Below are 14,572 nucleotides of genomic sequence, written 5' to 3' on the forward strand. Positions count from 1 at the left end.
AGAGTTAGAACTTGGGAGTCAGACACACCAGGGTTTGAATCCCAGTTCTCTTAGTACTTGTTCAATAACCTGGGGCAAGTGATGGAATTTTCCGAGCCCAAGATTTCTTTAGCTGTAATGGGGGATACAGTGAGCACTGGCTTCCCATAGCTGTGACCACTGATTCTCAGACTCACTTCAGGTAGCCCGTGAGGGTTTGCTAAGTCCCAGACTCTGGTCCCCGTTCCTCGAGTTTTCTGATTCGGGATGTCTGAGGTAGGCCTGAGAATTTGCATTTCTAACAAGTTTACAAGTGATGCTTTGGCTACTGGGTCAAGGACTTTGCTGTGAAAAGTGCTGATTGTTAAAAGTCAGTAGGATGAAATATACTCAGATTATCATAAACCATAGTGATGGTGGTATTAACTGTGACGATGATGACAAAACCATTGTACCCATTTCTCTTATAATTTTTTTTTCAATTCTTAGGTGTGGGCAGAAGAAAAAACTGGTGATCAACAATGGGAATGGAACCATGGAGGAGAGAAAGCCTAGCGGACTCAACGGAGAAGCTAGCAAGTCTCAGGAGATGGTGCATTTGGTGAACAAGGGGTCGTCAGAGACCCCAGACCAGTTTGTGACGGCAGATGAGACACGGAACCTGCAGAATGTGGATATGAAGATTGGGGTGTAACACCTACTCTGTGACCTTGGAAATAAACCACCATTGGAGACACAACCATTACAGGGAGCTGGGACACTTCACAGATGCAGTGTGCTACTGATTGTTTCATTGGGGATCTTTTTTTTTAGCATAAAATTTTCTATTCCTTTTTTGGGAGTTTTTTGTGTTTTATTTTTAAAAGTCAGATCCAGTTGATAAAAACCTCATTGCTTTCTGAAATGAGGGCCCAGTTAATAATCAGCAAGAATTGGACTGTTCTAGTCTATGGGGTCGCACAGAGTCGGACACGACTGAAGCGACTTAGCAGCAGCAGCAGCAGTCCCCACCGAGAAGTGTCTCACCTCCCTGAGGTGTGTGATGGGCAGCTTCTAACAAAAGCCATGCGTCCATCTTCCTGACCCTCAACCTTCCCCTTCACCCCACCCACCAGGGAACAGCCACCTGCTAAGGACATCCCCAGGGCTAGGAGGGATTGGCCCCTGGAAGGAAATTTGAATGGGTCCATGTTGCCCTTCCAGCAGCCCAATCCCTGGGCATTTCTTTCTAGTGGGGTTAGGGGTGGGGGTGTACTGGTTACACATCCCCTTCTACAGACTCCCTGGAAAATTTTCAGATGCTTCTGGGAAATACCCAAACGGTGAAGCTATTTATCTAGAGTAAGCTATTTATCTGTGTTTTTGAAAAATGAAACCCTGGAGGTCCTTTGATCAGTGATTTTTTTTTTTTTTTTTTTTGGTTGCCTACCTGGTCAGAGGCATAAAAGGGTTTCTGCTGATTCATAATAAACACCTGTACTTCTTCCACCTTAACCCTTTGTGCTGTGGTCTTTCAGTTTCCTAATCAGCAAAGCCTGGGTCCCAACAGCTCATCAGGAAGAGGCGAGGAGGTCCTCCTTGCAAGTCTTCATCTCAGAGCCATGAAGCCCCCACTCAGGCTCGCTCACCCGAATCTCATAGAGGACCAGGGGAGACAGTATTGTTTTACTTCTGAGGTTCCAAAGGTATTCTATCCTGTCCTACAACCAAAACTGTGAGAGGAGGAGCTTCAGCTGCTTTTATGTACTAATGGCCGCCTATTCTTTCCCCTGAAAGGCGGTGAAAAGTCATGTTACATGTGCATGACCTACCATTTGTGATGTTCCATGGTGTTGTCCAAAAACAACACGGAAGTGCCTTCTAACCTTTTGTAATAAAAGGAGAAGCCAGTAGAAATGAAGGCGCACAGACAGTGGCCAACAGACGGGCACAAGCAGGGAAAGGGGAGCAGGGAGCAGCGCAGATCCTGTCGGAGGATTTTTATGGCCGTGTTTGTACATGGTTTTTCAAGCCAGTGGTCTCCATCCAAAGCAGTTGCTATTCAGGGTTAACTTAAGTGGCTGGAGAATCCCTCACAAGGTTACAGGGCTTCCCACCTTGGATTCACCACCAGATCAGCAGTTATATGGCCAAATAAGAGAATAATGGCTTTATCTCCTGCTGGGCAAGTCTTTAGCAGTCTTTGTATAGAAGTTCAGGAGACTGTTGGTCCTAAAACTTCCAAAGGCTGCTGGTTATAGAAGAAATGGAATCTATGAAAATAAGGGGTTCCATAAACTGGGACCTCCTTCCTTAGGCCCCCAGAAAAAATAATTTTCCTACACTGATTACAACTGACAATGTTTCCCAGCCCAAATATGAAGAAGGAGGAGGAGAAGGGAAAAAAACTGTCCCATGTGAATCAGGGCTGGGCTTACACCCAGAATGGATTCTGAAGAGTATATCAGTATTTAAAGGAGAGTTGCCAGCTTTCTGCTCATTCAGAAACTCGACTCTTCCCCATCCACGCTCACAATCCCCTCCCCATCCTGGTCTTTGAAAGTTTCCTTTCTCTTCTGGGGATATCCTCAGTCAGCTCCATAGTTAGCTGTCTGGCGTTCTTTTTATTTTCAAGCCACACTGTTGTTACTGCTGCTGTTGTCCAAGTACCCCCACTAGCCAGAGTTCTCCTGGGCTGCTGCAGACCCAGACAGGCTCACGCGGGCTCTTTAACTTAAATGCAACAAACCACGATGGGCAGATTCAAGAAAGCCAGACCCAGCTCAACCTACCCCAGATTCACTTTGGGGTCCTGGACAGTCATACAAGTCTCACAGGTAGGGAAGGTTTTCCACCCCTTCTATACATTCCCATCAAGTAGGCTGAAATTTTGTTCAGTCGCTCAGTCATGTCCAACTCTTTGGACCCCATGGACTGCAGCATGCCAGGCCTCCCTGTTCTTCACCGTCTCCCAGAGCTTGCTCAAACTCATGTCCATTGAGTCGGTGATGCTATCCAAGCATCTCATCCTCTGTCGTCCCCTTGTCTTCCTGCCCTCAGTCTCTCTCAGCATCAGGGTCTTTTCTAACGAGTTGGCCAAAGTATTGGTGATTTAGCTTCAGCAGCAGCCTTTCCAATGAATATTCAGGATTGAATTCCTTTAGGATGGACTGGTTGGATCTCCTTGCAGTCCAAGGGACTCTCAAGAGTCTTCTCCAACACCACAGTTCAAAAGCATCAATTCCTCAGCACTCAGCCTTCTTTATGATTCAGCTCTCACATCCATACATGACTACTAGAAAAACGATAGCTTTGACTAGACAGACTTTTGTTGGCAAAGTAACATCTCTGCTTTTTAATATCCTGTCTAGGTTTGTCATTGCTTTTCTTCTGAGAAGCAAGCGTCTTTTAATTTCATGGCTGCAGTCACCATCTGCAGTGATGTTTTCCATCAGGCAGGCTGAAATAGGAGATTGTTTTCTACTGTCTTTTGGAATTACATATGATCTTCCCTTTCATAATTGTTGTCACCCCTCACTTGGATATACCTCTGTGTTCTTAAGAAAGGGAAAGGGGAAGTCTAAAACTTTCATCCTAGGATACAGTACCCCAGCAACATTGCCTGTGCTCAGGGAATAGGATCTGCCCCCTGCCACTTGAAATAAGGACATAACTCCATGTCATTCCTACCAGTAGCTTGCCAGGTGGCCTGGGCTGGGTCTTACACAGTATTATTTGTAAAAGAAAGGGGCCAGCATTTTATTATTTTGCAGAGCTTAGGAGAGCAAAGCTGATAGTTTGGCAAAGCTGAGGGCTTCAGGTGTAATTTTTCCCGAAAAACTACAAATCTTTTGTGTCTCCTGAGGGTTTCCTTTAAATTAGCATTAGGTGAAAAATAAGATGGGGCAAAAGATACCTTCATATCCACATTTTGCAGATTCTAGCCTGGCACAGATTTCTCTAGCAGACCCTCTCAAGAAATTTTACATCAAGACCATGGCAACTAGAATCAATTCATAGCCTCCGTTCATTCAATATACCAGTACACAGCAGGGGAGTAGGAGAAAGAAATCACTGGTTTCTCTAGAAAGCAAAATGTACTTAAGAATAACATTCACCCTTATGTCATAGGAATGTCTTTTTATAAACCACTTGTGTTGAATTTTCCAAGAATAGCTCATTGTTCATGCATGCATGATGGCCATTGGTAAATATTTTGATTTTTCACAGCACACCCTCAACTCTGATTTTTGTATATTTTTTAATGGACCGGTAATAATGAGGAAAGCATGATATGTATATTACTCAGCTAGAAGCACTTATTGGAACATATTAAAAGGCTACTATTAAAAGGGTTAGTGGGTTAAACGGGAAATGGACTCAGGAGCCTCTGATTTAAAGGGGTAGGGGGCCTAGAGGGGCAGAGCTGTGATTATTTAGTTGTTTGGGTAATTTAGATGCACAAAGTTAAAGGTTTATGAGGTGACTAGAGCTTCACACTCATTTTTTTTCTGAAAAGAAACATTAAATTTCGAACACTTAAAACTCTTCTTTTGGAGAAAGTATAATTTTCCATTAAAGTGTGTGGTCTACACATTTCAAACTAAATGAGATACTGTAAAGTGTTAATACTTTAAAAGCCAAGAACTACCGTTGGCCTTCTAGTTAAAGAAAGGAGAGAGAACATTCCTTCCCTCATGCAAGGCTCTAAAATGACAGAGCTTGCAAAAAGACTTAAACCCATGGGGCCAAAGAGGATGGAGGAAGAGTCAATAACAGCAAAAATTTGAAGCTGGAAAGTGATGGTTCATTGATAGCTGAGCAAATTTGGAAAAGCTGGATCTCAAGCCAGCAGGGGGGAAATTGAGAAGCAACCAGATTTGTGTAGCAGAACTCTCAAAGTCATAAGATTCGGCAGCATTAGCTGTTTCTGGACATGGAGAAAGTGAAGTGAAGTCACTCAGTTGTGTCTGACTCTTTGCGACCCCACAGACTGTAGCCTACAAGGCTCCTTTGTCCATGGAATTTTCCAGGCAAGAGTACTGGAGTCGGTTGCTGATTCCTTCCCCAGAGGATCTTCCCAAGCCACGGATCGAACCCGGGTCTCCCACATTGCAGGCAGACGCTTTACCGTCTAAGCCGCCAGGAAAGCCCTGGTGGAGAAGGGCTCCACCTTGGTGGAGAAGGCAGGGCTCAAATTAGGGAGATGGCTAAATAACTAAGGAGTTGAATGACTATTCTTTCTTTCTCCATTCTAGCAAAAGACAGGAAGATTATTCTCCGAAGAGGGCAAAAAAGAGAGTCTGACTGTGTAGCAACAAGGCATACACAGTTGACATTAAAAGTATCATTCTGTAAAGTGAAACTGTATGTAAGGAATGTCAGCCTTCCTAGACATTTTCCCCCAACCTGGCTCCCAGAATGCTGGTAGACACGCATGTACAGTATGCTCCAGGTAAAACTCAGTCTTCCTGGGGAATCTGATAAACTTCAAAGCAAACCAAAAAATAGCAACAGACTAGCTTCCCAAGGCTATATATAGCCCAGCAAAGCAATCTACAATGATCTCAAAGCCTTCCAGGCACACAGGGCTCTTAGCTTGCTGTGGCTCCCTCTTACCCATGAGACAATTCATGGAGAAGAAAACTTTAAAAATATATATCAGTAATACTCTCAGTAAGAAAGTAAGAGATAATCCTATCTATGAAAGAAGAACACAATGTTATGGTAAAAAAAAAAAAAGGAACATTTAGTGAACCCCTAAAAAAGAAGCTTTTAAAAATTCAAATTGAAAGCACAAATTAAAAAACAAAAAACAAAAAACAAACTCAACAGCAAGTTGGGAAAATAAAATTGAAGAAATATCCCAGAAAACAGTGTGGAAACAGAGGAGAAAAGAAAGGTAGAGAAAATTCTAGGACATCTAACTTACAAATAATAGGAATCACACAAAGAGAAACAGAGAATATGAAGAAGGAATCATCTAAGAAGTAGATCAAGAAAATTCCTCAGAATGAAAGAATGTGAATATCTAGACTGAAAGGACCGAGTGCTGAACACAAAGGGTGAAAACAGATACACGATACGACCTATCATTTAAAAAATTCATGAGAGTCAAGGCAAAGAGATTATCTTACAAGTTTCTGAGGAGGAAAGTGTATATCAGAAAGAGGATTGAGAGTCAGAATAGATTTAGACTGCTCAACAGCCACCTTGAAAGGGTGAGGATGAGGAAACAAGTGCCATGAAGTTTCTAAGAGAAATGTTTTCAAGCTAGGATTCTAATGTAGCCAAAAGTGAAGTTGCTCAGTCGTGTCCAACTCTTTGCAACCCCATGGACACTAGGCTCCTCCGTCCATGGGGTTTTCTAGGCAAGAGTACTGGAGTGGGTTGCCGTTTCCTTCTCCGGGGAACTTCTCGACCCAGGGATCGAACCCAGGTCTCCCACACTGCAGACAGACGCTTTCCGTCTGAGCCCCACTTGATCTTAGCCAAAAAGCCAACAAATTAACTGTAAGGGCAGAGTGAAAACATTTCATATTTTCATTATCTCCAAACCTAGTTATCCGTCCCCAGGCTACTCCTGAAGGATATACTCCATTAAAGCAAGGGAGTTACTAAGAAAGGGGGAACTGAGATTCAGAAAGCAAAGTAAAAAGAATCCCTAAAGAGATAATAAAGGAAGACCCTGAGCTGAGAGCTGTACAGCGTGTCTCAGGAACAATCAATCCAAACTAGAGTGCTGATTAATAACGGAAGTAATAGATGCCTTGGCTTTGTTGACCTCTAATTAAAAAGATTATTTTTCAGTTATAGCAGCTAACTACTGAGGCATTTTAAAACCACTCCAAAACAGAGCAATTTAAAATAACAAACATTGGTTATTTCTCATGAGTCCACCCATTGACCAGGTGCTTTTGGGATCTGGCCAGGGCTCCGCTGAGCATGACTGGACTGCTCATAGTTGTACTTAGCAAACAGGTCAGCTAGAAGTTGGCTGACCTACTGTGGCTTCATCTAGGATGTGGGACCACTGGAGGCTCTTTGCATGTGTCCCTCACACACCTCCAAGGTCTGGCAGGGTTCCAGGTGAGGGCAGGTGCCCACATCACTTCTTGAGGCCAAGAACTTCTCCTCTACCCTAACACTATTATACTATTCACCAAAGCAAGGCACAAGATGAGCCCAGACCTGGAGACTGAGGAGTAGATTCTGCCTCTTCATGGGAACTGCTGCAAAGTCCTATCACAAAAAGCGTAGCTTCGAGGAGACCCATAGAGGGCCATTAGTACAATCAACCTATGACAGGTGTGTTGAAAGATTCTTGTGCTCAAGGGCACCTCTCCTGTTTATGCATAAGATACACACCCCATTTTGACTGTGTTGGCAATAGCATTCTTTTAAAAAGCCATGAACAACTTCATTAATTGCTATTCATTGGAAAAGGAAGGAGCCGGATCCTATATAAAATATAGTTTGGGAGATGCCTCGGACAGTAGAAAGAACATAAGCTCTAGAATTAGACAAATCTGAGTTTTAATATTGACTCTACTCAATCCTGCTCACACAGCTTAAATGGTTTTAGTCTTAGCTTTCTCATCTGTAAAAAAAAGACCACAAAACTTTCACAGGGCTGCTATGAGGGTTGAAGGAGAGAATCGGTATGTGGCTGTGCCTGGCATATATCAGGTCCTTAAAAATATTAATTCTTATCTGAATATTAATTCATCTCCCACAGACACACTCTAGGTACTTAATCTCTTTCTTCATCACCCCCTCCAATTTTCCAAACTCTAACCAGGTTTTTTTTTTTTTTTTAATTGGAAGAGGATTACAATATTGTGATGGTTTCTGCCATACATCAGCATGAATCAGCCAGTTTTTAAATGTGAGTGACTATTAACTGAGGGTATCTGGACCCAGAATGTTTCAGAATCCAAGGCTCTCCTTTAAAGCAAGACTGAGAAGCAGCAGTCCAGGAAGCAGGGTAGTTGCTGTCCTTTGATGAAATCTCGCCATTCAAGCTGTGGCTGCAAATTAACCAGAGCTGGAGCCCCACCTATGGCTTTGATCCTGACCTCCAGGAAGTAGTCTCACCCACCCCCACCTGAATGGAGATCTTTCTTCCCCTCAGAGTACCTTTCCAACTTGTCCACATGTCACTGAAGCAGGTCTTACTCTGCCATTTTCTTCATTTGCCTGTAGGCCTCTCTTTCATGAGACAAGTGAGTCTATTGAGGGCAGGATTTGGTTTTGTATCTCCAACACACAATAGAAGGTCCAGCTTCATAACAGCCTCAAAAGTTACCATCTGCTGTTCACTTATGGATACCTGGGCTTGCACATCTGTTAGTCTTCCCTGGGTTTCCCCGGTGGTTCAGTGGTAAAGAAACCACATGCAATGGGGCTTCCCAGGTGGCTCAGTGTTAAACAATCTGCCTGCGATGCAGGAGATGTGGGCTAGATCCCTGGGTTGGGAAGATCCCCTGGAGAAGGAAATGGCAACCCACTCCAGTATTATTGCCTGGGAAATCCCACGGACAGAGGAGCCTACCGGAGCCTGGGAACTACAGTCCAAGGGGTTGCAAATAGTCAGACACAACTTAGGGACTGACCATACACTCATGAGTCTTCCCTACTACCCATGAAGGGGAATTCTTACCCTGTTTGAACAAGAGAGGCACTGGCAGGTACTGAGAAGTTAATGATGTCCCCCAGCTACACAAGTAGGAAGTGGTGGGGGCTGAAATGGAGCCCGACTCCATCCAAAGACTCTGACTTAACCTACTTTATTGCCTGTTGGCAGACCTTCGGTAAACTAAACTTGGCAAAGTTAAGAGATGGTCTCCAAGTATCACAAACCAGGTCAGCACGCCTTCTCTATGCCTGGTGGGGCCAAAGGAGGGGTTTGGAAACCACAGGAAGGGTTTGGGGCTGAGTAAGTGAAGATACGCTTACTATTTGGCCATAGTGGTAATAGAATTAATTTAGGACACCATAAACAACCTCATAGAAGCTGTCTTTATTGAAAAGTGAAGGAGTCAGTCACGTGTAAAGGTGATTTTTCCCATGGTGCCTGGGGGAAAGGGCCAGGGAGCGGCAGTCTGGCTGGGCCATCCTTCTTGCCCAGTGACTGCACATCAGCCTCCAGCCTCATCCTGTGCCTGTGTTGACATCTGGTCTTCATCACCCGGAGTTTGCCCATCACGCTCCCCATCACCCGCCTCCTCAGTCCCGCCCCCTCAGGTTTCCAGACTGCTTGCTTCATAATGTGATGACTACTGTTTTCCAGGAGTCTAGTCCAAACCACTTCCTTCTTCCTAAGTCCTTGAAGAGGAGTGGCAAAAATCTCAAGAAAGGCAGCTGAAGTTTAGTTAGAAAATGATGGTCTTTAAAATGAAACAGGGAATTTCCTGGTGGCAACTTCCCAGGTGGCACTAGTGGTAAAGAACCCACCTGGCCATGCAGGTTGACGTAAGAGAGGTGCGTTCAATGCCCGGGTCGGGAAGATCCCCTGGAGGAGGGCATGCCAACCCACTCGAGTATTCTTGCCTGGAGAATCCCACAGAGAGAGAAACTTGGTGCGCTACAGTCCATAGGGCCGCACAGAGTCGGACACAACTGAAGCCACTCAGCATGCACACCGGTGGTCAGAATTCCATGATTTCAGTGCAGAGGATGTGGGTTCCATTCTCTGGTTGGGAAACTAAGATCCTGCAAGCTGTACAGTGTAGCCAAAAAGTAGAATAAAATAAAACTGAGTTCAAATCCACCCCCTGCCACCTATTCCCTTTATGACCTTCACAAGTCACTGAATGGCTCTGTGCCTCATTGCCCCATTTGTAACTTGGGAATAGTAATTGCCACCAGGAAGACTGCTGGGGGATTAAATAAGATAATGCGTGTAAAATGCATGGGATGTTGTAGTTGAACACGCATTTCCTGTCTCTTGACATCTTCCAAGTGTTTATTGTGTGAATCCACAGTAGGGACCCAGATAGAACGTGAACCAGGATGCAGGGGAAGTCAGAGGTATTCCAGAATTTTTCAGCCCTTCCCAAACCCTTCTAGGAACTGGAGTCCTAAGAACCTCCCACCCTGAGATGTCCAAATAGCCACTGAAAAAGAAAAGAGGTTCCCCTCCTGTTTTCTAGGCAAGGGTGGAATTAGCAAAGCATATTATTGACAAAATCTTACTACACAGAGGCCCTGCCAGAGCCAAGCTTCAGGGTGGCTCCTACCTGGGGAGAGGAGACAGGTTGAAATTCCAGGGATCACGCTCTAGAGATCGCAGGCCCACACCTTGGGAAGTCTTCCATGCAGAAGTGGAGAGACAGGTTTTCATCCCTAAAGGCTTAAGGGCAATTCCAACACAGGCAAGGTTACTGGAGTTCAGGAAGAGCTGCGCTTTTAATTTTCTACTCCTCCCAAGTTTCTTTAAATCTCATTAAGAAATGAAGAAAGAAATGTCAGGGAAAGCAGTCAGAAGGATAAAAATAGAATTAGAAAAAGACAAAGAAGAGCAAGACTTGAACAATTGTTCTGGAAAAAAAAAAGTTAGTAACTATTTATTGAGGACCGTTGGCATTTAGCAATCAAAGAAAAAAGAATAGGGGTGTGTGTGTGTGTGTGTGTGTGTGTGGGTGGGTGTGTGTGTGTGTGCACGCACTCAGCCGTGTGCAAGTCTTTATGACCCCATGGACTGTAGCCCACCAGGTTCCTCTGTCCTTGGGATTTCCCAGGCAAAAATACTGGAATGGTTTGCCATTTCCTGCTCCAGGGGAATCTTCCTGACCCACGATTGAACTCAAGTCTCCTGCTTTGGCAGGCAGAGAGGTAACTCACTGTCTGAGTTACCTGGGAAGCCCAAGAATAGGTGTAACTGACCTCAAAAAGTCTCAAGAAGGACAGCATCTCTCCCCCTCATTCTCAGTGAGGTTTGCCGTCTGCCCTCCCCGGACATATTGAATAGGCCACACTTGGCTGCTCTTGTCTTGCGCCCCCAAAGCCACATCCACTGGGCTCTGGGGTCTGGCACCTTCAGAAGGTCTGGACACGTTACAGAGTCGTTGGTGATCTGGGGCTCTGTCTTAGGACAGCACCAGGCTGAGGCTTCTCTCAGCAGACAGACATTCTGACCCCGTGTTTTACACCTAGTTTCTCTTTGGCAAAATTTAGAGATTCATGGAAAAGCTAAGAAAAATCCTGGGTGTTCATCTGCCAAACCAAGGGTGAGATCAACGTGAATTCTCCCACCTAGTTTCAATCTTCTCAGAAACTGAGTATTTTCCCTGTTAAGTCCAACCTCCTTGACGGCCTTTCCTGACCTGTTGGTCATGCGCCCCCTAGTGGACACCTCTAAACATCCCTGTGATCCACGTGGAAATTGAGTCCAGCCACCTGGTCATAGCAAACACCCTCTTCCAACAACACAAGAGAAGACTACACATGGACATCACCAGATGGTCAACACAGATATCAGACTGATTATATTCTTTGCAGCCAAAGATGGAGAAGCTCTATACAGTTATCAAAAACAAGACTAGGAGCTGACTATGGCTCAGATCATGAACTCCTTATTGCCAAATTCAGACTTAAATGGAAGAAAGTAGGGAAAATCACTAGACCATTCAGATATGACCTTAATCAAATCCCTTCCAGTTATACAGTGGAAGTGAGAAGTAGATTCAAAGGATTAGATCTGATAGACTGCCTGAAGAACTATGGACGTAGGTTCGTGACATTGTATAGGAGGCAGTGATCAAGACCATCCCCAAGAAAAAGAAATGCAAAATGACTAAATGGCTGTCTGACGAGGCCTTACAAATAGCTGAGAAAAGAATAGAAGAGAAAAGCAGAGGAGAAGAGGAAAGATATACCCATTTTAATGCAGAGTTCCAAATAGCAAGGAGAGATAAGAAAGCCTTCTTCAGTGATCTGTAAAGAAATAGAGGAAAACAACAGAATGGGAAAGACTAGAGATCTCTTCAAGAAAATTAGAGACACCAAGGGAACATTTCATGCAAAGATGGGCTTGATAAAGGACAGAAATGGTATGGACCTAACAGAAGCAGAAGATATTAAGAAGAGGTGGCAAGAATACACAGAAGAACTATACAAAAAGATCTTCATGACCCAGATAATCACAAGGGTGTGATCACTCATCTAGAGCCAGACATCCTGAAATGCGAAGTCAAGTGGGCCCTTGAAAGCATCACTACGAACAAAGCTAGTGGAGGTGATGGAATTCTAGTTGAGCTCTTTCAAATCCTAAAAGATGATGCTGTGAAAGTGCTTCACTCAATATGCTAGCAAATTTGGAAAACTCAGCAGTGGCCACAGGACTGGAAAAAGGTCAGTTTTCATTCCAATCGCAAAGAAAGGCAATGCCAAAGAATGTTCAAACTACCGCACAATTGCACTCATCTCACACGCTAGTAAAGTAATGCTCAAAATTCTCCAAGTGAGGCTTCAGCAATATGTGAACCATGAACGTCCAGATGTTCAAGCTGGATTTAGAAAATGCAGAGGAACCAGAGATCAAATTGCCAACATCCGCTGGATCATTGAAGAAGCAAGAGAGTTCCAGAAAAAACATCTACTTTGGCTTTATTGACTATGCCATAGCCTTTGACTGTGTGGATCACAACCAACTGTGGAAAATTCTTAAAGAGATGGGACTACCAGACCACTGGACCTGCCTCCTGAGAAAATCTGTATACAGGCCAAGAAGCAACAGTTAGAACTGGACATGAAACAACAGACTGGTTCCAAATTGGGAAAGGAGTACGTCAAGGGTGTATATTGTCATCCTGCTTATTTAACATATATGCAGAGTACCTTATGAGAAATGCTGGACTGGATGAAACATAAGCTGGAATCAAGACTGCTGAGAGAAATGCCAATAACCTCAGATATGCAGATGACATTACCCTTATGGCAGATAGCAAAGAAGAACTAAAGAGGCTCTTGATGAAAGTGAAAGAGGAAAAAAAAAAAAAAGAAAGTGAAAGAGGAGAGTGAAAAAGTTGGCTTAAAACTCAACAGTCAGAAAATTAAGATCATGGCATCTGGTCCCATCACTTCATGGCAAATAGATGTGGAAACAGTGTCAGACTTTATTTTTCTGGGCTATGAAATCACTTCACATGGTGACTGCAGCCATGAAATTAAAAGATGCTTGCTCCTTGGAAGAAAGCTATGACCAACCTAAACAGCATATTTAAAAGCAGAGACACTACCAACAAAGGTCTGTGTAGTCAAAGCTATAGTTTTTGCAGTAGTCATGTATGGATGTGTAGAGCTGGACTGTAAAGAAAGCTGAGCGCCAAAGAATTGATGCTTTTGAACTGTGGTGTTGGAGAAGACTCTTGAGAGTCCCTTGGACTGCAAGGAGATCCAACCTGTCCATCTTAAAGGACATCAGACCTGAATATTCATTGGAAGGACTGATGCTGAAGCTGAAACTCCAATACTTTGGCCACCTGATGTGAAGAACTGACTCATTTGAAAAGACCCTGATGCTGGGAAAGATTGAAGGTGGGAGGAGAAGGAGACAACAGAGGATGAGATGGTTGGATGGCATACTGACTCAATGGACATGAGTTTGAGTGAACTCCAGGAGTTGGTGATGGACAGGGAGGCCTGACGTGCTGTAGTCCATGGGGTCACAAAGAGTCAGACGTGACTGAGCGAATTGAACTGAACTGAACCTGGCAAAGAACCCGCCTGCCAATGCGGGAGACTTAAGAGAGGTGGGTTCTCTCCCTGGGTTGGAAAGATCCCCTGGAAGAGGAAATGGCAACCCACTCTGGTATCTTTGCCAGGAAAATACCATGGACAGAGGAGCCTGGCAGGCTACAGTCCATGGTGTTGCAAAGAGTTGGACACGACTGAAGTGACTTAGCACTAGCACCTAACTTCAGTTCTTGAATCGTCAAAGTAAAACCAGAAAGAAGAAGATGAAGGTGGGTGTCTGTGCACTAAGGCTGTGTGGAGTGGAAATGAAACTGGTTTGCCTGGGTGATGGGACCAAGGGTCAGAGTACAGCTGATGGTCCACATTTTCTTTTAAATCACTCCCTTGTGTTTTGAAAAGGATTCAAAGATGCTTGAAGGAGAAGGAAATATTAATTAATTGCCATTTAATCATAATACTTGTGACATATACTTGTGTCCATTCTCCCCTAAACTCCCCTCCCATCCAGGCTGCCACAAAACATTGAGCGGAATTCCTCGTGTTATACAGTAGGACCTTATTTGTTATCTATTTTAAATATAGCAGAGAGAACCTACCCATCTTTTAGCAGGCATGATTCTCATTACGTCTCTTAAAGATGCTGGCATCAGCACTGACCAGCTAGTAAATGAATTTCAGAATCATCTGGCACTCAAACAGTCTATGCCTATTAGTCGGTTCCAAATGCGGCACATATTGCTTGTCAGTTTGGTGTTTGAGGAAAAAGTCAATCCCATACCAAACGGTGGCTCCTGATTTTGGTTTGGAATTGTTCTTTTGACTAAATGAATTTGCGAAAAGAATCTAGAGCTCTTCAAAGCAGGGACAGGCTTATTTGGTGTTTTGTCTTGTTTCTTAGAGTTAACATTAAAAACAC

General features: G+C 44.0%; 1 protein-coding gene across 27 annotated transcripts in view; it reads left to right on the forward strand.

Moving 5' to 3' along the window:
* Positions 1-1,473, forward strand: part of CD44 (CD44 molecule (Indian blood group)) — an 89,412-nt gene extending 87,939 nt beyond the window's left edge. For all 27 annotated transcript variants that reach the window (XM_027979619.3, XM_027979621.3, XM_042233348.2 and 24 more), the window contains one exon: positions 469-1,473. In XM_027979619.3, the coding sequence (XP_027835420.2) occupies positions 469-673 (205 nt within the window). In that variant the 3' untranslated portion in view covers positions 674-1,473. The remainder of the gene's footprint in view (positions 1-468) is intronic.
* The last annotated feature ends 13,099 nt before the right edge of the window (positions 1,474-14,572 follow it).

Source organism: Ovis aries, chromosome 15 (assembly GCF_016772045.2).
Source record: "Ovis aries strain OAR_USU_Benz2616 breed Rambouillet chromosome 15, ARS-UI_Ramb_v3.0, whole genome shotgun sequence".
Lineage (NCBI taxonomy): Eukaryota > Metazoa > Chordata > Mammalia > Artiodactyla > Bovidae > Ovis > Ovis aries.